The following is a 24459-nucleotide window of genomic DNA, read 5'->3' on the forward strand; positions in this document are numbered from 1 at the left end:
TCTGGGCACTGCAGTTCAAAAAAGATGTGGAGAAACTAGAGAAGGTCCAGAAAAGAGCGACAAGAATGATCAAAGGTCTACAGAATGTGACCTATGAAAACAGGTTGAAAGAATTGGGCTTGTTTAGTTTGGAAAAGAGAAGATTGAGGGGCGACATGATAGCGGTTTTCAGGTATCTAAAAGGGAGTCATAGGGAGGAGGGAGAAAACTTGTTCTTCTTGGCCTCTGAGGATAGAACAAGAGGCAACGGGCTTAAACTGCAGCAAGGGAGGTTTAGGTTGGACATTAGGAAAAAGTTCCTAACTGTCAGGGCGGTCAAACAGTGGAATAAATTGCCAAGGGAGGCTGTGGAATCTCAATGGCTGGAGATATTTAAGAACAGGTTAGACAGACATCTATCAGGGATGGTTTAGACAGTACTTGGTCCTGCCATTGGGGCAGGGGGCTGGACTCAATGGCCTCTCGAGGTCCCTTCCAGTCCTAGTGTTCTATGACTCTATGACAGTTATCCAGAGGGCACCAGTGACTTGTATTTAAGTATGGCCCCATCCCCACAACAGCTGTACTTCTCCCCGCTCTGCTTCTACATATTTACACTAGAAAAGCTACGTAGTTCTGGCGTAGCAACAGGTACATCACGGGTGGTAAAACTGGGCTATGAAAAGAGAGGGACTAGACAGAACCAGGGGGCAAAAGCAAATCAGTATCTTAGATGCTTATATACAAAGGCAAGAAGTATGGGGAAAAAAGAACAACCCAGGAAAGCAGAGACCAGGCAGTTTAATTTCTGTGCTGGGAAAGCTAATGGAACAAGTAATGAAAGAATTCATCTGCAAACATCTGGAAGAAAATAAGGTGCTAGGTAGCAGCCAGCAGGGATTTGACACAAATGAATGATGCCAGGTACGTTGTGAACAAGACACAAGAAGTCATTCTTCCACTCTGCACTGCTTAGGCCTCAGCTGGAGTATTGTGTCCAGTTCTGGGCACCGCAGTTCAAGAAAGATGTGAGAAATTGGAGAGGATCCAGGAAAGAGCGACAAGAATGATCAAAGGTCTAGAGAATGTGACCTATGAAGAAAGGCTGAAAGAATTGGGCTTGTTCAGTTTGGGAAAGAGAAGATTGAGGGGAGACATGATAGCGGTTTTCAGGTATCTAAAAGGGAGTCACAAGGAGGAGGGAGAAAACTTGTCCTTCTTGGCCTCTGAGGATAGAACAAGAGGCAATGGGCTTAAACTGCAGCAAGGGAGGTTTAGGTTGGACATTAGGAAAAAGTTCCTAACCGTCAGGGTGGTCGAACAGTGGAATAAATTGCCTGGGGAGGTTGTGGAATCTCCATCGCTGGAGATATTTAAGAACAGGTTAGATCGACATCTATCAGGGATGGTTTAGACAGTACTTGGTCCTGCCATTGGGGCAGGGGGCTGGACTCAATGGCCTCTCGAGGTGCCTTCCAGTCCTAGTATTCCATGACAGCTTTCTTCGACAGGATAACAAGTCTTGTGGCTAACAGAGCAGCAGTGGATGTGGTGTACCTAGCCTTTAGTAAGGCATTTGATACGGTCTCGCATGATCTTATCAATAAATCAGGTAACTACAACTTAGTGGGGCTACTGTAAGGTGGGTGCATAACTGGCTGGGTAACTGGTCTCAAGGAGTGGTTATCAATGGTTCACAATTGTGCTGGAAAGGAACAAGTGGGGTTCTGCAGGGGGCTGTTTTGGGACCAGTTCTATTCAATATCTTCCTCACAATTTAGGTAGTGGCACAGAGTGCGCTTAGTAAGGGTGTCGATGATCCTGAGTTGAGAGGGGTGGCAGCTGCTTTGGAGGACAGGGTCAGAATCCAAAATGAGCTGGACAAGCTGGAAAACTGGGCTGAGGTGAAGAGGAGGAAGGTGAATAAGGCCAGATGCAAAGTGCTGCACTCAGGAAGGAACAGTCAGTTTCACACAGACTGGGAAGCAACTGCCCAGGAAGGAGCGCTGCGGACAGGGATCGGGGTCAGACTGGGCTACAAGCTAAATATGAGCCAACAGTGCGACACCTGCAAAAACAGCAGCCGTGATTCTGTAGGGCATGAACAGGAGCATCGAGCGAGACATGAGACGTCATTCTCCCACTGCTCAGCGCTGACTAGGCCTCAACTGGGGTAGCGTGTCCAGGTCTGGGCACCGCATTTCAAGGAATTGGCGAAATTGGAGAAGGCCCAGAGAAGAGCGCCAAGAATGATGAAAGGGAGGGATGCCCAAGAGAACTGGGTCAGGCTAGTTTAGAAGAGAAGGCTGAGAGGACATGAGAGTGGTTTACAGGGACCTATGAGAGTGTTACGAGGAGGAGGGAGAAAAACTTCTCCGTGGCCTCCGAGGGTGGTACAGGGAGCAATGGGCTTAAACTGCAGCCGGGAGGTTGAGGTTGGACATTAGGAAAAATTCCCTGTCGGGTGGTTAAACACGGGAATCAGTCGCTGGGGAGGTTGTGGAACCTCCGTCGCTGGAGATCCTTAAGAGCAGGTGAGATGGACGCCTTCCGGGGATGGTCTAGACGGTGCTTGATCCTTCAGCGAGGGCAGGGGACTGGACTCGACTTCGTGAGGTCCGTTCCAGGTCCAGTGTTCTTGGATTCTCCGAGAAAAGGAGCTGGGGGGCCAGGCTGGCTGGGTGACACCCTCAAAGCGCTGCTCCAGGGGCTCCCCAGCCAACCGCTGCAAAGGAAAACTTCCCGCCAGCCACACGCACACCGAACTCATGCGGAAGCTCCAGGAGCTACTTCCAGCTCTGCTCCATCTTCCTCCCCCGAGCCTGGGCAGCAGCCCAGAAGGCAACAGCTCCATATCCCACTTGCCCCCCAAAAGCTTCCATGCCAAGTGGCATCTGAGCAGCAGCCCACCTGGGCCAGCCCTGCAAAGCTGCCACAGTTCATGGGTCAGCAAGAACCTGCTGCAGCCGTCCCAGCCGACAAAGTCAGACTCCACAGCGGAGGCCTGGAAGTGCCACCTGCAGGGCCCTGGACCCAGCTGCATTCCACAGGGGAGGCGGCTGCTGAGAACAGCCATGCATGGGCGCCGTAGCAAACCGGGTGTGCCAGGCTCCCATCCCAGAGCCAGGACAAAAGGGGGCCCTGAGCAGCCTTAGACCCAATGAAGCCACTGCTGCCCTTGGGCCCCTGCCTGGCAGGGCCTTCGCCTGCTCCGCTGCCAGTTGGTCCCAATCCTCAGCCAGAACAAGGTGGAGGGCTCTTGGGGAGGCCAGGGGTGACTGAGTGGAACCCTCCCCTCCCCCATCATCCCCAGCCCCCCCATCCTGCTGCACCCATCCACCAGGCTTCCCGCTAATTTGTCCCGTCTGGGGCAGGATGAGTTTTGTTCTGCGCCTGGAGGCCTGTGCACCACCCAGGGACACCCGCTGCCAGGGGGGCGCTCGCCTCACCCGCTGGGCGGCCGCCCCAGCGCTCAGCAACAGGGGAACACTGCTGCCCACCCCCTGCTGCCAGGGCTGGCTCCGCAAGGGGTCCCATGCCCAGCTCCTAGCACATCACTAGTGCAGGGACTGGCCAGCTGCCAGCCAGTTCTCCCCACACCACACCCCCCATTTGAAATCCCTGCAGGGGGAGAAGGGCCCCAGAATTCCCACCGGCGCTGCCAGCCTGTGCCAAAGCTGGGGAGAGGAAGTGAAGAGCTGGGCCCAGGGGAGTTAGGAGCCTCCGATGGCCACTGAGCCAGCAGTTGTGGATGTAGGCGCTACGCAGGAAGGGGTTAACCCCCTCACCCAGCCCCTCCCTGCCCGGTGCAGCACACGCAGTGGGGACGACTGGGTCTTCCAGCCCCCCAGTGTCCTGGGGCCCCCAAAGAGCAGCTGCAGGGGAGGGAGGTGAAACTGCAAGTCTGGGGGTGCGAAGGGCCCCAGCCAGTCACACCAGCAGCTGGGGGTGTCGGGAGGGGAGGCCCAGGCCCCACAAGGCACCTCCACCTCCAGGGTGCACCACAAAGCACCCAGATGCGTGGGGATGCCCCCCCGCCAGCTGGGGGCTGGGAGCCAGGCGGGCTGGGTTCTATCCCCAGTGCCAGAGGGGAGTGGGGGCCCTAGTGGTTAGAGCAGGTGGGCGGGAGCCAGGACTCCTGACATCCACCCCAAGCTATCACTGCCTCATCCTCACCCACCTGCCACAGCTTCCCTCTCCCCGGCCAGCTGCGCTCCCTGGTGGGAAGCCCTCGTGCCCACAGCTGGGATGCCCTGGTAGGTGGGCCCGCGGGGGGGGCAGGGCAGGGCACGGCGCGAGGGAGGCTGCCCGGCCCCCCAGGAAACAGAGGCCAGAGCCGGAGCTGATCTACTCATTAAAACTTTTAATACATAAAAAAAATAGAGACAAGTTTCTGGGGGAGGGGACTTTTTTTTTTTCTCTTTTTTCCTTTTCTGTGAGCTGGGGGGGGCAGGGGAAGAACAGAACTAACCCTGACCAGGGTGGAGGTGGGGGGGGTCTGTGTGCGTCACACCCTGCCCCCCACCCCAGCCACTCGGGGGGAGACGCCCCCCAACCAAGACACAGCTATGGCTTCGGCAGAAACTCCCTGAAATTAGCACTAGCCTCGGACTGCTGGGGGAGGGGGAGCAGCCATGGGGGCAGCTCCTCCCCTCCCCCAGTGACCAACACCCCCCACAGCTTCCTCTCCTCCCTGCAGCAGAAACAAACCCACCAGCCCGTGAAGAATTCAAGTTTTAAAACAGGAACCTAAACTTTGCAGAGGGGCGGGGGGAACAACCCCCCTTAGATGGAGACAAAGCAACAGCCTGGGGGGAGAGAAGTGGGCGTGGGTCTGCCCCCCCCCGAAGGGTGGGGGAGGTGGAAGACCCAGGCCAAGGAGGGGGGCAGGAGGCAAAGCAATTAAATGCATCCGAAATCCGAGCCCCACGAGTCGCTGGGGGGGCTCTTGAGAAAGGAGCCATCGCCCCCACCTGGAAGAAAGCAACATGGGGGGCAAAGCTCCCCGCCGGCCTGGGGGGGCAGCTCACCCCTGAAAAGCAAGTGGCAGGTCCCCCCTCCCGGGGCCTCACCTGCCCCCACCCCGCAAGTCCAGCCCATTCCAGTGTCAAAAATAGAAGCTCTGTGGGCCGGGCCGGGCCTAGGGGCCAGCGCTGCCCGAGGGCCAGGGGTTGAGGCGGCACTGGGGGCAGCAGCCGGAGTAGACCAGCACGTCGCAGGCCTGGGAGCGCTGCCCGGCGTGCCAGCCGGCCGGCCAGCCGGGACAGAGGCGATAGGCCTCCAGGTCGCAGATCAGCTCTACCACCTCGTCCACCGTGGTGAGGCGGGCGGGGTGGCTGGCATAGAGCTCGTGCTCGGGCGGCACCGGCAGCTGGCGCACCACCACCTGGAAGAAGAGCCCCGGGCGGATGTGGATGACGGCGGAGGCCATGGTGGAGCGGGGCGAGCGCTGGACCAGCCGCAGGTCGGGGCCCCCCAGGGGGGGCAGCACCTCCCAGTGGGCTGGCAGTGGGATCTCCTGCAGCTCGGCCAGGAACTCCCGCAGCACCGGGTCCAGGGGCACCCGGCCTGCCAGCGCCCCCAGGCTGTAGATCTCCATGATCTGCGGGCACAGGGAGCAGGCTTGGGGGGCTGCTGAGGGCAAGACGGGCCCTGTGCCCTCCCCCCGCGGGGGCCCTGTGCCGCCCCATCCCCCGACGTGCCCCCAGGGCCTCGCCTCCCCAGCCCTCCCATCTTGCCCAGTGCTGCTGTCGCCCTTGACATGCCCCCAGCCCCCCCCAGCCCTGCCCAATGCCGCCCCCCACACACATCCAGCCCCTGCCGCCTCTGCTCCGTGCCACCCTGGCCCTCTCCCCACAGAGCTACTCCCCAGCACTCTCCAGCCCCCTGCCCGGCCCCCTCACCACTGGAGTGCACTCCTCCTCTTCCTCGTCCGCTGGGTCCAGAATCACCACCTCCCTGGCCAGCCCCCGCCCCTCCGCCCGCAGGGGCGCCCCAGCTGACGCCTGCAAAGGAGAGGGGTGAGCGCCAGGGGAGCCCCAAACCCTCCCAGGGAACATGCCCATGGGCCAGGTAGGCTGGGAGTAGAGCGGCGTCCGCTGGGGGGGGCGTACACCCAGGTCCTCTCCCGTGCTGGTGGGGGTGGCTGGGAGCCAGGACGTCTGGGTTCTCTGGCTCTAGCGGCCAGGGGAGGGGGGCTCTTACCGGTGCAAGGTCCCAGCCCGGCTCCAACTTCTCCTGCTTCAGCGGGGGCGAGGCAGCGCAGAGCACAGGGGGGGCCGGCTCCTGCAGGGGGGAGACGGGGGACAGGACTGAGCCGGGGCCCTGCCCCAGGGGCAACCGCTATGGGACCAGAGGCCACCCTGAGCGCCCCTCACCTCCGGGCAGGCAGGGGGTGGGGGCGGCTCCTCCTTCACATGCTGCAGCAGGAGGGGGAAGCCCTGGGGGGCGTCGTGCAGCAGGACGAAGTCGGGGCCTGGCCGGTCCTTCAGCAGCACCAGCTGCCCGGGCGCCTCAGTCACCCCCTTCTCAGCCAGGAAGCGCAGCCCCCCCTCCAGCGGGCGCTGCCTCTCCTGCGGGCAGAGTGCAGGGTCACCGTGGGCGCGTCCGCGCCACAGCGGAGCTGGGGAGAAGACCCCAGTCCCCCTCCCCCCAGCCTTTACCCACCCAACCCCACTGCTTTGCCACAGCCAGGCAGAGAACCCAGGAGTCCTGGAGCCGCACCACTGCCCCCCACCCCCCGCTCTAACCACTCAACCCCACCCCCTCTTCTCATGCCACTAGACCCCACTGCCCTCCCAGAGCCAGCAGAGAACCCAGGAGTCCTGGATCCCAGCCCCACCTCCTGCAAACCGACTAGAGTCCACTCTCCCCCCAGCAGGGCAGAGGACCCAGGAGTCCTGGCTCCCCCCAACCACCAGACCCTGCGCCCTCGGCAGACTGAGCAGCCACCCCACCCTTGAGGGTGGAATCCAGGCAACCTACGGGGAAGACAGAATTAACTCTTTCTCCAGCCAGAATCGGTCCCTGGCCAGTAGCTGAGCCACACACCAAGCTGGCCCGACCTCCCCCCACACACTGTCACCACCCCAAGTCCTGAGTGGGGACAAGCACACAGACGGGGAGGGGCTTGTCCAAAAAATCACAGGATGAGCCAGGGAGAACGCCCCAGAGTCCTGGCCCCCAGCACCCCCCTGCTCTAACCACTAGACATCACTCCCCTCCCAAGCCAGGGAGAGGGCCCAGGCCTCCTGGCCGCCAGCCCTGCCCCAACACCAGGCTTCCCTCTTCATTTCTTCCATCCCTGTGCAATAAATTTTATCACATGCGCCAAGGCCTGTGCAGATGTGCACCACACACTGCCAGCTCTAGTAATCACCTGGGCTGCCCAAGTGCTCAGCTTACAGGGAACACTGCCCACCCCCACTCTAACCACTTGATCCCTCTTCTCTCCCGAGCCAGAGAGAGAACACAGGCATCTTGGCTCCCAGCAACACCCCCCTGCTCTAACCACGACACTGCCCCCCGCCCCCCAGAGCACATGAGAGAAGCCAGGAGTCCTGGCACCCAGCCCCACTAACCACTAGACCCCACTCCCCTGCCAGAGTCAGGGAGCGAACCCAGGCATCCTGGGCTCCCTCCCACGGGGCTGAGCGGGAACCGGGCCAGAAGGAAGAGCGGGAAAGGCAGAGCAGAGGAAGACGGAGGAGCGCGGGCTGAGCCTGCCGGGCCTGGGGAGGGACGGGGGCTCTCCTGACCGGGCCGCCAGGGGGCGAGCAGGGGGAGGTAGTTACCTGCGGCGGTGGGGCACTGCCCCGAGCCCAGCGCTGCTGGCTGCTCCCCTTGACCCGCCGCCCCACCTGCTTGATCCGGGCCGGCTGGCGGCTGCGGCCGTTCCTCCGCCTCCAGGCCTTCCGGGGGGCCAGCGCCCCCGCCCCCTCCTCCCCGCGGCTCCACAGTGCAGGCAGCAGCCGCTTCTGGGGAAGGGAGAGAGAGGGAGAGACAGAGGCGGGCGGGCGGCGAGAGAGAGACAGAGACAGGGAGAGCAAGAGAGCTGGCCCGGCCCTGCCCATCACCTCAGCCTCTGGGCACCTGCCTTCCTGCCCAGCCCCCACCCCCAGCCATAGGTCCTGGGCAGGTGGGGGGCTCCTGCCTGCCCCAGAGATCGGGGGGGGGGGGGGTTGGCGGCATGGGAGGGGGGACAGGTGGGCAGGAGAGATGCAGACAGCCAGGCCTGTGCTTGACATCAGAAGTCCAGATTTAGAGAAAGGCAGAAAAAGGGACCCCAGGTGTCCCGGCTCCCAGCCCCAGCCCCAGCCTGCTCTAACCACCAGACCTCACCTCCCTGCTGGAGAGGGGAAGAGAACCCAGGACTCCCGGCTCCAACTCCCCCCAGCCCGGCTTTAACCACTAACACCCCGCCTGCAGCTGCAGGGGAAGCCAGGACTCTTGGCGCCCAGGCCCTGCCCTGCCCTAACCACTAGGCACCACCCCCATCCCAGAGCCAGGGGAGAACCCACCAGTGCGTCTCACAAGCCCCTCCCGGGCGGTGGCTCTTGGCCCCGCGGGAGGCCCAGCCCACAAGCAGCAAAGGGCCCCACAGCTCCAGCTGCGAAGCCGCAACCCACCCCCTACAGCCGGCCCTGGCGATCGGTGGCTGTGGGGCCCCGGCGTGCGCCCTGGCGGGGAGCAGACCGGGGCACAGGCCCTGCCACTGGGGGCAGCAGTTCCCTCCAGACGGGGGGCAGTGCCAAGCGCCAGGGGGCCAAGAGGAAAGACGCTCGTGACATGGGGCACGATGCTCACGTGTCGCGGGTGGGAGGGACAAGCCCCTCCCTAGGGCATCGGGCCTGGCAGGGCTCCTCTGGCCCCAAAGGTCTCCTCCGATGCCCGCAGCGCATCACGGCCCTCTGGCTTGGGACCCAGCCCAGAGCCCATCAGAGTGAGGGCCCCTGTGCTGCCCCGCCCTGAGCCAATCGGGAGTCCTGTCAGCTGGGGGGAGCCCCACATTGCTCAGAGCCAATTGGGAGTCCCACCAGGTGGGAGGAGCCCTGCCCCGAGCCAATCGCGAGTCCCACCAGCTTGGAGGAACCCATATCACCCTGCCCTGCTACAAGCCAATCCGGAGTCCCGCCAGCCTGGGGGAGCCCTGACCCGAGCCAATCAGGAGTCCTGCCAGCTGGGGGAGCCCCGCCCCACCAGAGCCAATCTGGAGCCCTGCCAGCTGGGGTGGGAGCCCCACCCCGAGCCAATCCAAAGCCCTGCCAGCCGGGGTGGGAGCCCCACCCCGAGCCAATCCGGAGCACTGCCAGCCGGGGTGGGAGCCCTGCCCCAAGCCAATCAGGAGCCCTGCCAGCCGGGGTGGGAGCCCTGCCCCGAGCCAATCAGGAGCCCTGCCAGCCGGGGTGGGAGCCCTGCCCCGAGCCAATCAGGAGCCCTGCCAGCCGGGGTGGGAGCCCCGCCCCGAGCCAATCAGGAGCCCTGCCAGCCGGGGTGGGAGCCCCGCCCCGAGCCAATCAGGAGGCCCACTGGCTGGGTGCACACCCTCTGACACCTGTCAGCGCCCCGCCCTCCCCGAGCAGCCAGCCCCAAGCGGCCGCGCGGGGCAGGGCACCAACCATGGCGAAGCGCAGGCACTGTCTCCAGCGGCACTTCTGGCGCTTGAGGTTCTCGCCACCAAACTTGGGCTTGTCCCGGCAGAAATCGCAGCGGCCGCAGTCGGCTTTCAGCTGACAGGCCTCGCACTCCCCGCATCTGCGGCTTCGCCGGCTCTTGGCGCAGTGCTGCCCGGCGGGGGAGAGAAGACGGTCAGGGCGCGGGGAGCGCCGAGGGGCCTGGCCACACAGACGGCAGCCAGTTCTCTCCTGCCGGGGAGCGCGAGGGCCGAGCAGCCCAGCCGGGGCTCTGACCCCACCGCCTAACAGACGACAGGATTCAGACTTTGCTAGGCAGGGCTCCCTCTAATTCTCTCCATCTAAGAGCGGAGTAAATTTTATTCCATGCACCACAGACACGCACCACCCGGACATGCTGCCGGCTGGGGGCAGCCCCCGAAGCTCCCCTGCCGCCCGTCCACCACACAGGGAACGCAGCTCCTTCCAGGAGCGGATCAGACAGCATCAGCTGGCAGCAAACAGCCTCAGGGGGCACGAGTCACAGACCGATCTCCTGCTCCCAACCTAGCCCCCGCTCCCGGCCCAGGCGGAGACAGACTCAGCCTGCCGGCCCCTCGTGCTCCCTTCCAGCGGCTTGCCAGCTCTCCTCCAACACCCTCCCCAAGCAAACAACCCCCTTCCCGATGGGCACCGGGCAGGTGGTGGGATCCCGGCAGCCGCTGGCCAGGTCCAGCTCTGGGGGACAAGGCCCCTCTCCTACAGCGCCGGGAGCTCCTGGGCAGCCGACAGAACCTTCAGCAGCCGCGTGTCGCAGGCCCGAGCCCCCGGCATGAGCCAGGGAGCCAAGGGCTGCACCAGGCTTCCCCAGGGCAGCCTCTAGATCCACCCGGTCAGGTCCCGGGGCCCCCGAGAGCCCTGCCAGCCCCATGCAGCCTGGGGAGGCGCCAGCGGCAGGTCACTGCAGGCAGACCCCAATTGGCTGTGCCCAGCCATGGGGAAATGGCAGGACCGGCTCCTGCGGTGCCTCCTGCAGGCACGGGGCTCCGTGGAACAGGGGGCGGCACAGTGGAGAGAGGGCGGGAACAGCGCCAGCCGAAGACCCTCCAGCTCCTAAGCTGGGGCAGGAACCCAGGAGTCCTGGTCCTCAGCTCTAACCACTAGACCCCACTCCCTCCTAGAGCCGGCAGGGAACGCAGGCACCCGGGCTCCCAGCTCTCCTGATCTAAGCACTGGACTCCACTGCCCTGCCTGGGCCATGGAGTAAACCCAGGTGGCTGGCAACCAGGCTTGCCCCCTCGGGCTCTGCAGGCTCCCACGGCTCCCCGGCCTGAGCCAGGCTCACTCACCACGCTGCTCCGGGCCCTGGCGCCAGGGGGCTTCGGCGGCCGGCCGGGCTTCTTCTTCTCCTTCCCCAGCTGCTTCTGGGGTGACAGAGAAGAGGGTTACCCTCAGCCTACCTTGCCCTCTGCCAGAGCCCAGCTGGGGGCCAGACCACCCCCTTTTGTCCCCCGGCCGAGGAGCTGGAGGGCTTGGGACTGGCCCAGCTGCCTGCCTGACACTTAGGGCTTAAGTCCTGTGAGACTACACAGTGCCCCCCTGCCCAAGACACAGCCCCCTCTGGCTGGGCTCCAACTGGCCGTAGGTCACAGCAGGAGGAGGGCAGAAGCCAAAGGAGTCCAGGCATCCTGGTTCCCAGCCCTGCTGCTCTGACCACGAGGCAAAGCACCTCAGCCTCTGTCCCCCCAGCTTCCCACCCCCGTCTCACACGCACCCTGCGGCAGGAGCCTGGGAGGCCACCGGGGTCTCGCTCCAGTGTCGGCTTCCACTTCTGGGGGAGCGAAGGAAAGGCAGGGTGAGCGGGGACCTCCTGCACAGCACAGGCACGGCCTGGCAGGAGCAAAGGGACTCAGCAACCCGGATGCCTGGGTCCCGCCTGTGCCAGAGTCCAAGCTGCCTGAGTCTCCTCCCCTCCCCTCCAAAGCTCAAAGGGGGAGGGTGACCAGGACACCTGGGTCCATCCCCCCACCGGCGGTGGAGCTGGATCGCTGCCCCATGCCTGCCGGACACCCCCTTGTCACCACCACAGCCCAGCTCAAGGCCCCTGGGCCGGAGAGGCCGGGCACAGCTGCCCCAGCCAGCAGCTGCAGGGTCCCACGGCTCACCCCTCCCCCCCTCTCCCCTCCGGGGCCCAGCCCAGGTCAGAAGAGGGGTGGGGCTGAGGCTGCTGGGGGGCTCTGCTTAGGGGCCTGAGGGGGTCAGGCTTCCCGCTCCAAACTGCGCAGAGACCAGCACCACATCATGCAAAGCCTGGGTCATCCCCAGGGCCAGGGAGAGGACCAGCCAGAGACCTCACAGCGAGAGGGAACCCAGGAGTCCTGGCTCCCAGGCTCCCCCCAACTAACCACTAGATCCCGCTCTGCTCCCAGAGCGCAAGAGACCCCGGGAGTCCTGGCTCCATGAGAACTTGCCCCAGAGCAGAGCCTCTGCCCACTTCCCAGGTCTCTAGGTTCACTCTGGGCGGGCCAGGCCCCTGCAAAGCAGGCTGTGGGGGTGGGGGGCCAGGAGCAGGACGCCTGGGTTCCCTCCCGGGCCCTGGCGGGGGAGCCAGGAGGCGAGGCGCTCTCGGCGGTGCTGCACTCACGGGAGCGGCTGCGGCAGAGGTTAGTCGCTTGCAGCACCGAGGCTTAGGGGCCAGGCCGTCCTGGCGGAGACAGAGAAGGGAGAGAAGAACCACAGGACACAGCAGTGCAGACGGACAGAAAGACAGAGCCAGAACGGAGCCTGCTGCCCCCCACAGCCCCTGCTTCACGGGCACCCGGCAGGCAGATGCAAACAGCGACACCCCAGCTGCCCCACTCTAACCACTAGCCCCCATGCCCCCCCCCACAGCTGGGCAAGAACCCAGGAGCAGCTCCCAGCCTCCGCCTCCACCCTAGCCACCAGCCCCCACACCCCCCAGAACTGGGGAGGGAACCCAGGAGTCCTGGCTCCCAGCTCCCACCCCCACTGCAACCATCAGCCACACACCCCTTGCAGAGCCAGGGAGGCTCCCCACCCCATCAGGGACGATGATCTCCCAGAAGCTCACACCCACTCACAGCGCTGGGCCCGGCCGCAGCCAGCCTCCTGCGGCACCTCGCTGGGGCAAGCTGGGGCTTGGTGGGGGGCCCGTCCTGGGGCAGGGAGGCAGCAAGGAAACAAGAACAGAAGGGGGCAGGAAGGAGAAGTGAGAGGCAGAGACAGACCCTCCAGAGCTCGGCACTACCTTTGCCCTCCACGGCCAGGGAGAACCCAGGAGCCTGGCTCTCAGCTCCAGCCCCCAGACCCAGGAAGAGAACCCAGGAGCCTGGCTTCCAGTCGCCAGGCCTAGCCCCGGACTGTGGCAGCCCCTCCCCATGCAGACCAGAGGCAGGGTTCGTACCCTCCTGGGTGTCTGCCCACCTCCGCCGGCTGGGCCGAGGGGTGGTTTTGGCTGGGTCCAGCCTGCTTGGCAGAGAGCGGGTGAGATGCCGTTAGGCCAGGCTGGACCCCACAGCCAGGCCCCAGCTCCCCTCGGGGCACACGGAAGGGAAAAGCCACCGGACTGGGGCATGCCAGGAAGCTGCCTGTCCCCCATCCCCAGCCTGCAGCAGCCACCTTCCTGCACTACGCACATGCTGGGAGCTGGGCCTGCGCCCCAACCCACGGGCCAGGCTGGGAAACGCAGCTGACCCCCCCACAGGGAAACAATGGGCCCCTGGCATGCTGCTGGCTGCAAGGCATGCTGGGAAACCCCCCAGGGGGCACCGGCCTGCTGGGAATCCACCCCCCATGGCACACTCAGGGGCACCACAGCAGCTGCAGGGCCTGCTAGAAATCCACCCCCACACCCTCCCCAGGATACATCAAGCACATAGGATGCTGGGAATCCAACCCCCATCTCCTCCCCAGGGCGCCAGGCAGGGCATGATGGGAATCGCCCCCCCCCGCCAGGTGCCGGGCATGCTGGGAATTGCCCCCCCCGCCCCCCGCCAGGCGCCGGGCAGGGCATGCTGGGAATCGCCCCCCCCGCCCCCCCACAGGGCATGCTGGGAATCGCCCCCCCCCCGCCAGGCGCCGGGCAGGGCATGCTGGGAATCGCCCCCCCCTCCCCGCAGGGCGCCGGGCAGGGCATGCTGGGAATCGCCCCCCTCCCCCCCGCAGGGCGCCAGGCAGGGCATGCTGGGAATCGCCGCCCCCTACCCCCCCGCCAGGCGCTGGGCAGGGCATGCTGGGAATCTCGCCCCCCCCCCCCCCCCCCGCAGGACGCCGGGCAGGGCATGGTAGGAATCGCCGCCCCCCACCCGGCGCTGGGCAGGGCATGCTGGGAATCGCCTCCCCCCACGCAGGGCGCCAGGCAGGGCATGGTAGGAATCGCCCCTCCCCGCCGGGCGCCGGGCAGGGCATGCTGGGAATCGCCCCCCCCCGCCGGGCGCCGGGCAGGGCATGCTGGGAATCGCCCCTCCCCCCCCGCCGGGCGCCGGGCAGGGCATGCTGGGAATCGCCCCTCCCCCCCCGCCGGGCGCCGGGCAGGGCATGCTGGGAATCGCCCCTCCCCCCCCGCCGGGCAGGGCATGCTGGGAATCGCCCCTCCCCTCCCCGCCGGGCGCCGGGCAGGGCATGCTGGGAATCGCCCCGCCCCCCCGCAGGGCATGCTGGGAATCGCCCCGCCCCCCCCGCCGGGTGCTGGGCAGGGCATGCTGGGAATCGCCCCTCCCCCCCCCGCCGGGCGCCGGGCAGGGCATGCTGGGAATCGCCCCTCCCCCCCGCCGGGCGCCGGGCAGGGCATGCTGAGAATCGCCCCGCCCCCCCGCAGGGCATGCTGGGAATCGCCCCGCCCCCCCCGCCGGGCGCCGGGCAGGGCATGCTGGGGGCTCTGAACAGCCTGGCGGGGCCTTACCACGGTCAGTTTCCGGGAGCCGTACCCAGCCTTCTTCGCCACCACCGATTTCTGCTGCAGGCCAGAAGAGAATTAGCGCAGCTGCGGTACCGCCGGGCCAGGGCGCTCTGCCCAGCCCTGGGCTCCCCCCCGGGTACCCACAGCCCCCCTGTGGCTCCTCCCACCTCCCCTCAAGGCCCCGCCCCCGCATCCCCCCTGCCCCCGCAGAGCAGGCAGGAGGTTCCGTGGTTGCTCATAGGACAGCTACGACCTCTGACCCCCCCTGCTCCCGCCCCCACACCCGCCCCACCCACCTTCTTCTTGAGGCACCGGCGCTTGAGGCATTTCCACTGGCGCTTGAGGCCGGGCTTCAGGCGGCGCAGGCAGATGTAGCAGCTGCCACAGTCCTCGGTGGCCTGGCAGCCCTGGCACACGCCGCAGCCCAAGCCCTGCGCGGGGAGAAGCTGGCGTGAGGGGGGCGCGGCGGGGGGGGGGCAGGGCGGGCGGGGGGGCGGTACCTTCTTGACGATTTTCAGGCAGCGGCGCAGCAGGCACTTCCTGCCCAGCCGCAGCTCAGGGTCCTTGGCCCGCACGGCGCACACGCTGCAGATGCCGCAGTCCTCCGGGATCTGGCAGGCTTGGCAGGCCCCACAGCCCACCCGCTGCAAGAGGGGCCGGGCCGTCAGCCGCTGCAGCCAGGGACCCTGCCCTCCCAACCCCCCACGCCAAAGGGGGCAGGGACACCCAGAGCCCTGGCTCCCTAAGCCCCCCCCACTCTAACCGCTGGGCACCACTCCCCTCCCAGAACCAGCCAGCCCAGAGCCCTGGCTCCCTCCGCCCCCGCTGGGCACCGCTCCCCTCCCAAAACCAGCCAGCCCAGAGCCCTGGCTCCCTCCGCCCCCGCTGGGCACCGCTCCCCTCCCAAAACCAGCCAGCCCAGAGCCCTGGCTCCCTGCGCCCCCCCGCTCTAACCGCTGGGCACCGCTCCCCTCCCAGAACCAGCCAGCCCAGAGCCCTGGCTCCCTGCGCTCCCGCTGGGCACCGCTCCCCTCCCAGAACCAGCCAGCCCAGAGCCCTGGCTCCCTGCGCCCCCCCGCTCTAACCGCTGGGCACCGCTCCCCTCCCAGAACCAGCCAGCCCAGAGCCCTGGCTCCCTGCGCTCCCGCTGGGCACCGCTCCCCTCCCAGAACCAGCCAGCCCAGAGCCCTGGCTCCCTGCGCCCCCCCGCTCTAACCGCTGGGCACCGCTCCCCTCCCAGAACCAGCCAGCCCAGAGCCCTGGCTCCCTGCGCTCCCACTGGGCACCGCTCCCCTCCCAGAACCAGCCAGCCCAGAGCCCTGGCTCCCTGCGCTCCCGCTGGGCTCCGCTCCCCTCCCAGAACCAGCCAGCCCAGAGCCCTGGCTCCCTGCGCTCCCGCTGGGCTCCGCTCCCCTCCCAGAACCAGCCAGCCCAGAGCCCTGGCTCCCTGCGCTCCCGCTGGGCTCCGCTCCCCTCCCAGAACCAGCCAGCCCAGAGCCCTGGCTACCTGCGCTCCCGCTGGGCTCCGCTCCCCTCCCAGAACCAGCCAGCCCAGAGCCCTGGCTCCCTGCGCTCCCGCTGGGCTCCGCTCCCCTCCCAGAACCAGCCAGCCCAGAGCCCTGGCTACCTGCACTCCTGCTCTAACCACTGGGCACCGCTCCCCTCCCAGAACAAGCCAGCCCAGAGCCCTGGCTCCCTGCACTCCCGCTGGGCTCCGCTCCCCACCCAGAACCAGCCAGCCCGGGAGTCCTGGCTTCCAGTGCCCCAGCTCTAACCGCTAGGAGGGAGCTCTAACTGCTGGGCCCCACTCCCCTCCTAGAACCACAGAACCCAGGAATCCTGGCTCCCAGCACCCCCCTGCTCTAAGCACTAGGCACCACCCCCTCCCAGAGCCAGAGAATTCAGGGGTTCTGGCTCTCACCCCACACCCTGCACATAGCGACTGGGGGGCGGTGAGGGGATGTCTCTTTTCTCAGTCTCTGCTCTTACCTTGAAGAACCGCTGCTCTCTGTTGAAGTCTCTTCTCTGGGCTGAAACAAACAAGCTGGAGTTGGGACCACTGCCTGGCGCACCCTGGGCAGGGCAGGCCCCCGCAGAATGCCTAACAGGGAGTGACACCAGGGCAGCTGGGCCTGAGATCAGTTAGGCTCCTGGAGATGCGGCTGCCACTGGGGTGGGGCAGTTGGGACCCCACTGCTCATAACGCCACACAGGAACAGCTTGCCCAGTGCTGAGATGCAGCAGCTTCTGGGGCACAGCCTGGAGAGGACCCCTGGATTGCCAGCCCTCCTCCTCCTAGCAGGAGCTATGGAAGTGGGCAAAGCAGAAGGGGGTCTGGTCAGCACACCCAGCCGCCGGGTGCCATCCAGCCCGCCCTGCTCACCCACCTCGGCACTCCGGGCACAGCCAGCGGCAGCGTCTCTGGCTGGGCAGCATCACCCCAGGGAAGCAGTTCTGGCAGCTGGCGCAGCACCTGGAGGCAGAGGGCGATGGCTGAGGAGATGCAGCTGGGCCATGGCAGGGCACTCACAGCTGCTCTCCAGGGGCAGGGGCCCTGCCACAGCTGGCCGGAGGCCTGCTAGGCCCCCTTGCCCGGGCAGTGCAGGAAAGGGACTGGGAACAAACAGAACCCAGGAGGCCTGGTTCCCAGCCCTGCTGCACTAACCCACTAGCTTCCACAGCCCTCCCAGGACAGGGAGGGAACCCAGGAGCCCAGCCAGGCGCTCTGCCCCTCCCCAGAGCAGCTGCAGCACTGGGCAGGGGGCTGGAGGAACTCACGCCACTACACCATCCTGCACCAATTCCGGGGGCTCCAACAGGGGCGGCGGGCACATCCGGGGGCCTCGCTCCAGGAGGGGAGGGGCCCGCTGCTCTGGGGGCGGCTCCTCTGGGGGCTCCAGCTTCACAGGCTGCAGTTTGGGGGGCGGCCGCTCGGGGGATTCAGGGGGTTCTGGCTCTGACAGTAAGAGGCGCCTCCTCTGGGTCTTCTTGACCTGCAGGCGGTGCAAGGTGGGCATGGCTGGCCGTTGGGCCCTGACCCCCTGAAACAAAGGGTGTGGAGGTCAGTCAGGCCCTGGGGGGCGCAAACCCCACACCTCACCCACCCTCTTCCCCCAGAGAGGCACAGCAGCGCCCTGTCACCTAACCCATCTGGACCACACCCTGCCCCGGAGCCAGCGAGAGAACCCAGGAATCCTGCCCCCACAACCACTAGGCCCCACTCCGCTCCCAGAGACCCCAGGAACCCTGGCCCCAGCTGTAACCCCTAGACCAGGCGCAGCCACGGAACCGGAGCAGCCGCTGATGGACAGAGACGGAGGCTGTGCTGCGTCTGCAGGAGCAGCAGGCCACGGGCACCTGGCGACGTGCCAGCTGCCCACTCCAGCGCCAACGCCTGGCTAGCACAGCAGCTGCAGGGACTTTTGGCCAAGGGGGTAACAGCACCCAGCAGCCGACCAGCAGGGAGGACAGCCCAGGGGACGCTGGCTACAGAGACGTGGCCGGGCCCAGCCATGGGCCCCCTGGCACATGCTGCACCCCACCTCCTGGCTTGGCTGGCAGGGGGGCAGACAAGGTGACAGCGCAGGACGAGACACCCGAGCCAGACTCAGTGCCACACGCTGTCCCGCCCTCCCCACCTCCCGTACCTTGGGAAGCGGCTCCCGGAGCACCCCGTTCTTGAAGTCGAAGTGGGTCAGGTCCTGCGAGGGCCCCAGGAACTTGGTGAGCTCGATCTTGCTGCGGAACTTCTCGCCGTTGGGGCTGCGGCAGGAGGAGACAGAGATGGAGCCAATGTGAGGGAGGGCAGCTCCACCTGGCCTGGGGGGCTGCGGCCACACCCCACCTGCCCCCGGAAACAACCCACCAGGCGAGTGGCAAGAGCAGCGTTAGGACCCTGAGGAGGTGGGTGGGATCTCGGGTGTTCTCCCATTGGCAGTCACCAGCAGGAAGCCGACCACGGACAGGGCACATGGGCCAGGGTGCAGAGCAGGTTGGTGCAGGGCCCTGTTCGCTCCTGTGGCACTAACTCCGCCTGGGCAACTCAGCGCCACAAGGTTATCGTCCAGCGAGACCCTGGCAAGGATCCAGCAGCTCAGCGCCCAGGGTGTCACAGTAGCTCTGTGGGAGAGCGGGAGCCAAGGGGTCTCCAATGGGCAGGGGAGAGCAGGGCTCACCCAGCAGAATTCTCTTGGAATGCCCAACAGGGAGGAGGTTCCAAGGTTGAGCACCAGGTTCCCTCCAATTCATCCCACCCATGAGCAGAATAAATTTTGTTGCGCACTGAGGCCTGCATGGATGTGCACCATCCACAGAAACACCCGCTGCCGGCTGTGGGGGCTCTGCTGAGCAGCTGGGTGGCTCCTGAGTCTATCCCGGGCGACCGCCCCCGGGCTCAGCTCCAGGGAAGACCGGTTTGGGGGTGGGCCGTGGGGGAGCCATGGCTCCTGGCCACAGAACTGTAGCAGCAGCAGAACGGGCTACAGCATGGCCAGTCGTGTGACACGCAAGGGGATAACTCCAGGGTTTCATCTCCAGGCAGAGGGGAAGGCCCAACAGCGCCACAAAAGCCCATGGCCGGCCAAGGCCTGAGCTTCACGTGTGCGGCCAAAGAAATCCAGGGGCCCGGCTGGACCAGCAGCCCTGAGATGAGCTCGTGGGGCGGGGGGGTGGCGAGAGAGGTGCAAGCCAGCCAGCCAACCCTAGAAACAACAGCTGATGAGCTGTTACAGCTGCCCCTCGCCGGGCAAAATGTGCCCTGGTCAGCGCCAATCCAGCCGCACGCCAAGATCTCAGCTGCCTGCTCTTGGGAGTCCTGTGGGAACGGGCTGGTTCCTTTAGAGTCACTGTCATTCACTCCCCCACGGCCAGGCGCCCCCCCCTCGCCTGCCTGGGGCGGGACCAGCGAGTCAGGAGGCGTTAAGATTCCCCCGAGGCGCCTGAGCCGTCCTAAACCCGCCCTGGCCCCTCCCTGCCGCACCATCTGCAGCTGAGCCGCACCAGCGGGGAGCAGAAATACTTGTTCCTCACCCTGCTGGGCGCCTGGCCTTGCACTTTGGACTACTACGTTTCTAGCCTGGGGCAGCAACGCCTCCTCTCGCAGAGCGGGGAAGGTTTCGCCTCTGGGCTGGCCCGGCGTGGGAGATGGCCCTGGCGTGGCGTTCACAGGGACAAAACGGGGAGCCGGGGGGGGGGGGAGGTCCACAGAGTCGGCCCAAGCTGCAGGAAGTGCCAAAGGCTCCAGGCAGCCAAGTGCCTCGTGAGTGCCCGGGCAGCAAGCTGGGATGGGAGGCACAAAGAGGCCCTGGAATGTGGCCACACCGAGGTGGCCCTCGAGGACAGGCGGAGGCTTTCTGGGCAGACCGAGCGCCGCACCTCTGACAAACCCCAGCCCCCTCCTGCCCCAGAGCCGCTGCGTTACGCGAGCTGGGGGACAGCAGGACGTCTCTTGAGGCAACCGACACGTGCGCCAACAGCACATCGTGGGGAGCGGGCTCCACGTGGCACCTCGGCACTGCCAGGCTCCCAGCCAGAGGGAGAAGCGGGAGACCCGGGGGGGGGCAGGGCCGTGGCGGTTTCGTTTCCTAGTGTGCGGGTTTTCACTGGAAAAGCACGAGCGCCCGCAATGGGCTCCGGGGCTGGGAGGACAGAGAAACTCTGACCCACTGCGGGTGAGTGGGGAAGAATGAAGCAAACACCCTGCACATTCTGCCTCCTGCCCCCTCGCACTGACCCACTACACCCCACTGCAGGGAGAGACCCAGGAGCAGCAGCTCTCTCTCGCCCAGCCGGCTCTGGGGGAAGGTACGTTCTCCAGCCAGCGGTGCTGGTTTCCTGTGGGGGTGGGCGGAGAGTTATCGCCAGCTGCAGACAGGCTCGCCCTGGCTCAGGAGGCTGCTGCAAGGCTGGTGCTGGCAGCTGCTCTCCCAGGGAGTGCCAGGGCAAGGAGGGGTCAGGGCCAGCCCCCATGCAACAGGAGGCTGGGACAGACTGGAAGCCCCTGAATCCCAAATGCCAGGCCTGGGAGAGACCCCGGGAGCGAAAGGGCTGCAGGGACAGCACCTGGAACACCAGACAGGCCCAGGGCGGCCCAGAGGTCTGGCACTGAGGCCAAGGCCCCCCTCATGCCTCAGTTTCCCCTCACCACCCCACATCCCCGCAGCCCCTTGGGGACGGCCACTGTGGCTCTAGAGAACGCCGAGCTCACCCCAGCCCTCTGCTGCCCAGCCACTCCCTGCACCCCCTGGGGAGTGGCATCCGTACCCCTGATAGTAGGTGTCCGTCCGTCCACAGGTGGCACCGGATCGGCGGTAGGCCTTGCGGCGCTTCCATCCAGGCCCCAGGGCGGGGCAGTCCACCCAGCCCTCCGACATGGTGCCGAGCAGCTACTGCGGAGAGAGATGGGGAGTCAGTGTGGCTGGCGGGGGGGGGGGGACCCATCGGGCTCACCCCCCACCCCACTCGTGCATCCAAGAGCAGCTTCTACATTTTGGGCCAAGACTGTAACTGTTTCAGTGCCACAGCCAGGGCCTGGGCTTGCTGTGACCACTAGTTCCCATTACTCTTCCCAAGCCCCGGGAGCCAAGCAAGGAGCCCAAGCTGCCACCCACTGTTCTAACCACCACACCCCACTCCCACAGCTCGAATGGACTCAGAGTCCACCTACGTGACTGGTACTTCACAAGAGCCTCCTTTGAAAGGGGTTTTTATAGCGCAAAACCACCAGGCTCCATGCTCAGAAATTACGTCACCCCACGTAACTGCACAGGCATAAGCCAGTACTGAGAGCAGGCCACGATGGCCTGCCCGGCACAGAGATGCAGCCGCCTCTGAGGCAGGGCAGCAAGGGAACAGCTGCATGTAACACCACCTCAGGATGACTCTCCCAGCACTGAGATGCAGCCACCTCTTGGCCAGGGCAGCCACAAACAGCCACACACAACGCCTCGCCAGGTGCTGAGTCATGAACAAAGCACCAAAACCATCGGGAGAGCTCTGGCTATAGGCTCAGGGCACCCATCGCTGCCCAAATGGAAGACATGTGCCCCTGCTTGCACCCTGCTGCTCAAGGAGTGGCTGGGGCCAGCACCCACAGGGAGCGTGACTCATGCCGTTGAGGCTTTGATCCGAGGCCCAGCATGCCTCGCTCCTTGGCAGAGTGGGGACCAGCGTGGCTGGATCCTGCGGCCCTGGGACCCTGAGGGGAGGAGGAGATAAGGCCCAATACAGCAGCTCAGCTTTCAGGGCTGCAAGGTCAGCAGGAAGCCCGGCCCAAGGCCTGGCGGCATTCCAGGGCGAGCAGTTCCAGCCCGTCTCTGGCACGCCCAGCACTGCCCCCATCAGATAAGGGAGAGCTGCGCAGCAGGGCTGCTCCCAGCTGCCCCACGCCTCAGAGCCGGCTGTAGCTCAGCCCTGGAGAGCTGTGGCTATATGGCAGCTCCCCAGTGGTCCCCCATGCGCCAGACCTTGGCCTCCGCTCAGCACTGCACAAGCCGCCCGCATCTGCTCTCCCCAGCTGGCCTGTCCCCGAGGTGGCTGCACCTCAGCTCCAGGCGAGCCTGCACCATCCCAGCTGCGGCCATACCCGCGGGGCTGCTGAACTGCCACCAACCAGGAAAGCAGCCAAATCCGGGCAGCCGTTGAACCCAGCCAGTTTCACTCCCCTCGTTCCTCCCCCTCCCCTCCCACCATGTGAAACCCAAACAACAGGCGAACTGGCAGCTCCAGCGCTGGCTGCGACAGCCTCTCCCAGCCGAGAGAAGGCACGGAGCGTGTCGGGCACGTCACCAGCCGAGCCGCGGCTTCAAACCGCCACTCTGGCTGTGGACACCTGCCAGCGGCAGGCTCTGCCCCACAGCTGGGGGCCCCGCGGCAGAGGCCCTGAAGCAGACCGCGGGCTTCCGGGAGAGGGGCTGGTAGAAATTGCATTGGCAGCCCCGCAGCCGGAGGAGGAACACAAAGTTTTGTGGCTGAGGAACTAGGGCGTCTCCCCATTTGTCTTTCTAGCTCCCCACCCCAGACAAACAGGGGCCCCCGATCTCAGGGGGGGGCTACACACAGCGCTGAGACGCAGGCCACCGGCCCCAGCCAGGGACCTGACGCATGGCTCCAGGACACAGGCTACAGCGGGATTTTCTTCCGTTAGGGTGACAGGAAACCCTGTGCAAGGAAGGCCTGAGCTGCGGGGCCGGCGCCCCAGCCCTACAATACCACAGTTCCTGCTGCTGGGGCCTCTGCACTGTCTGGGTTGAGCCAGGAACATCGGTGGCACGGCCAGCCTTGTGGGGGACCCCACATCGCCCCAGGAACCAGAGTCACTACCATGGTGCCGCTGGGCACAGAGACTGGACAACGCTCGGCTGCTGGGTCGTGCCAAGTTCACGCGCGGGGTGGGAAGCCCAAAAAGTGCCCCCTTCTCGTGCCTCTCCGGAGCTCCGTTTGGGAGCAATTAAGCCCTAAGTGGGGGACAGCCACCACTGGGGCACCTGACAGCCCCTGCCCACTGCGTGCCCTGCTGCGGAGGGGGAGATTTCCTGCCCTACAGCCGGCAGCCTGGTTGGCAACCCGGAGGCCCAGCCTCACTTGGGACGTGGCCGAAGGGTGAGGACGGAGCAGGAGGAACGTAAACAAGGCCGACGGGTCCCGAGGCCTGGCTGGGGGGGCAGCGGGAAGACAACAGGCAGCATGTGTGCCAGCATGGAGGCGGGTTCGCTGCCAAGCTCAGCTGGGTCAGAGCCCAAATGCCATCACCAGGGCAGAGACAAGCTCGGCTTCACTGCGACCCCAGCCCGGCCCAGGTGCCTGTCTGCAGCCACCCCAGTCCCAAGCCCTCCAGGCGTCAGCGCCACTCTCGGACCTGCCCGTAGCTGTCCCGCCCCCTCTGCCACCCCACAGTACCCTTCTCCCACCCCCACCCCCTCAGCACTCGCAAAAGGCTGGACCCTGACTCAACAGCAGGCCTGGAGAGAGAGAGATGTCTGGGGTCCGGGACCACCACCACCACCACCACCACCCACGCTCCCTTGGCTGCAGAGCCCCCAGCCCAGCCCCCCACTCATTCCCCTTCAGCCCCACTCCTCCAGAGCTCTCCCCCACCAGCGTCACCCCACTCCCACCCCATAGCTTCCTCTACAAGATACAGCCTCCACCCCCACCACTGTGCCCCAGTCTCACCCTTCACGTCAGCTCCACTTCTCCAGCACCAAACACACACCTCCCTAGCACCCCTGCTGTCTCCTCCAAGTCCCCTGCAGCACCCCAAGCCCTGGGCTTCCCTCCCTGCTGCCCCCCACCCCAATGCCCACTCCAGGGCTCAATACTGCCTCTGCCACTACGCCCCACACCACAGCCCCCAGCGCCTCTGCAGACCCCACCTCCCACTGCCTCAGACCTGTCCTCAGCAGCCACCCCCCTCCCGCTGTGCCCCTGCTCCCCCCTTCACACACACCCATCAGCCAACTCCACTACTAGGGCTGCTTGCCACCCGCCCCCTGGCCTGGCCCCCCTTCTCCTCCTTGGGCCTCATCACAGACCTGCTCCCAAAGCTCCCCGCCCCCCAGCTGCTCCCCCCGGCACCCCATGATCCCAAACCTGCCCCCTCTTCTTGGGCCCAAACCCCCCAGGGCCCGTCACTGCAACTCTCGCCCCCCCATACTGCTCCTGCCCCCCAGCCCCCACAGGCTCCTGGCCCCCTCCAGGCCCCCCCTCCGTGACCCACCGCACGGCACCAACTACCGCCTCAGCACCCCCAAGTCACAGCCCACAACTCCCCCCCACCTCGCAGGCGCCCACCCCTTGGCTCCCGCCCCCGCCCCGCGGCGGCCCCTCCCCTCACCGCTGGGCGGCTCCCAGGCCCCCCCCGCGCCGGCGGCTCCATCCCGCGGGCCCCGCTCGTGGCGCAGCAGCAGCCGCAGCCCGGACGGCGCGCGGGGCTCGAACCGGAACCGGAAATCG

General features: G+C 65.9%; 1 protein-coding gene across 13 annotated transcripts; it reads right to left on the reverse strand.

Moving 5' to 3' along the window:
* Nucleotides 1-4325: 4325 nt before the first annotated feature.
* On the reverse strand, nt 4326-24459 carry LOC142025034 (methyl-CpG-binding domain protein 1-like). Of its 13 annotated transcripts, none has more exons than XM_075017416.1 (19): nt 24341-24459; nt 20770-20894; nt 18156-18270; nt 17287-17549; nt 16896-16981; nt 16498-16538; nt 15009-15152; nt 14805-14939; nt 14512-14562; nt 12692-12766; nt 12235-12294; nt 11365-11421; nt 10940-11014; nt 9597-9761; nt 7773-7955; nt 6357-6551; nt 6184-6264; nt 5883-5984; nt 4326-5581 (listed from the first exon to the last, which is right to left on the reverse strand). In XM_075017416.1, exons 2-19 carry the CDS (start codon nt 20877-20879, stop codon nt 5120-5122), a joined length of 2400 nt encoding a protein of 799 aa, XP_074873517.1. In that variant the 5' UTR covers nt 20880-20894; nt 24341-24459; the 3' UTR covers nt 4326-5119. The 13 variants fall into 13 exon arrangements, with proteins under 13 accessions (XP_074873517.1, XP_074873516.1, XP_074873521.1 ...); XM_075017415.1 differs by having other exon boundaries at nt 14512-14565; XM_075017420.1 differs by lacking the exon at nt 12692-12766.

The sequence above is a fragment of the Carettochelys insculpta genome, chromosome 22 (genome assembly GCF_033958435.1).
Source record: "Carettochelys insculpta isolate YL-2023 chromosome 22, ASM3395843v1, whole genome shotgun sequence".
NCBI classification, from domain to species: Eukaryota; Metazoa; Chordata; order Testudines; family Carettochelyidae; genus Carettochelys; species Carettochelys insculpta.

Coding starts and splice junctions, on each gene's coding strand:
- LOC142025034 (XM_075017415.1), bottom strand. CDS start 20,879: ATGTCGGAGGGCTGGGTGGACTGCCCCGCCCTGGGGCCTGGATGGAAG. Junction 18,271..20,769: donor ACGGACACCTACTATCAGGG/GTACGGATGCCA, acceptor CTCCTGCCGCAG/CCCCAACGGCGAGAAGTTCC. Junction 16,539..16,895: donor GCTGTGCCCGGAGTGCCGAG/GTGGGTGAGCAG, acceptor TGTTTGTTTCAG/CCCAGAGAAGAGACTTCAAC.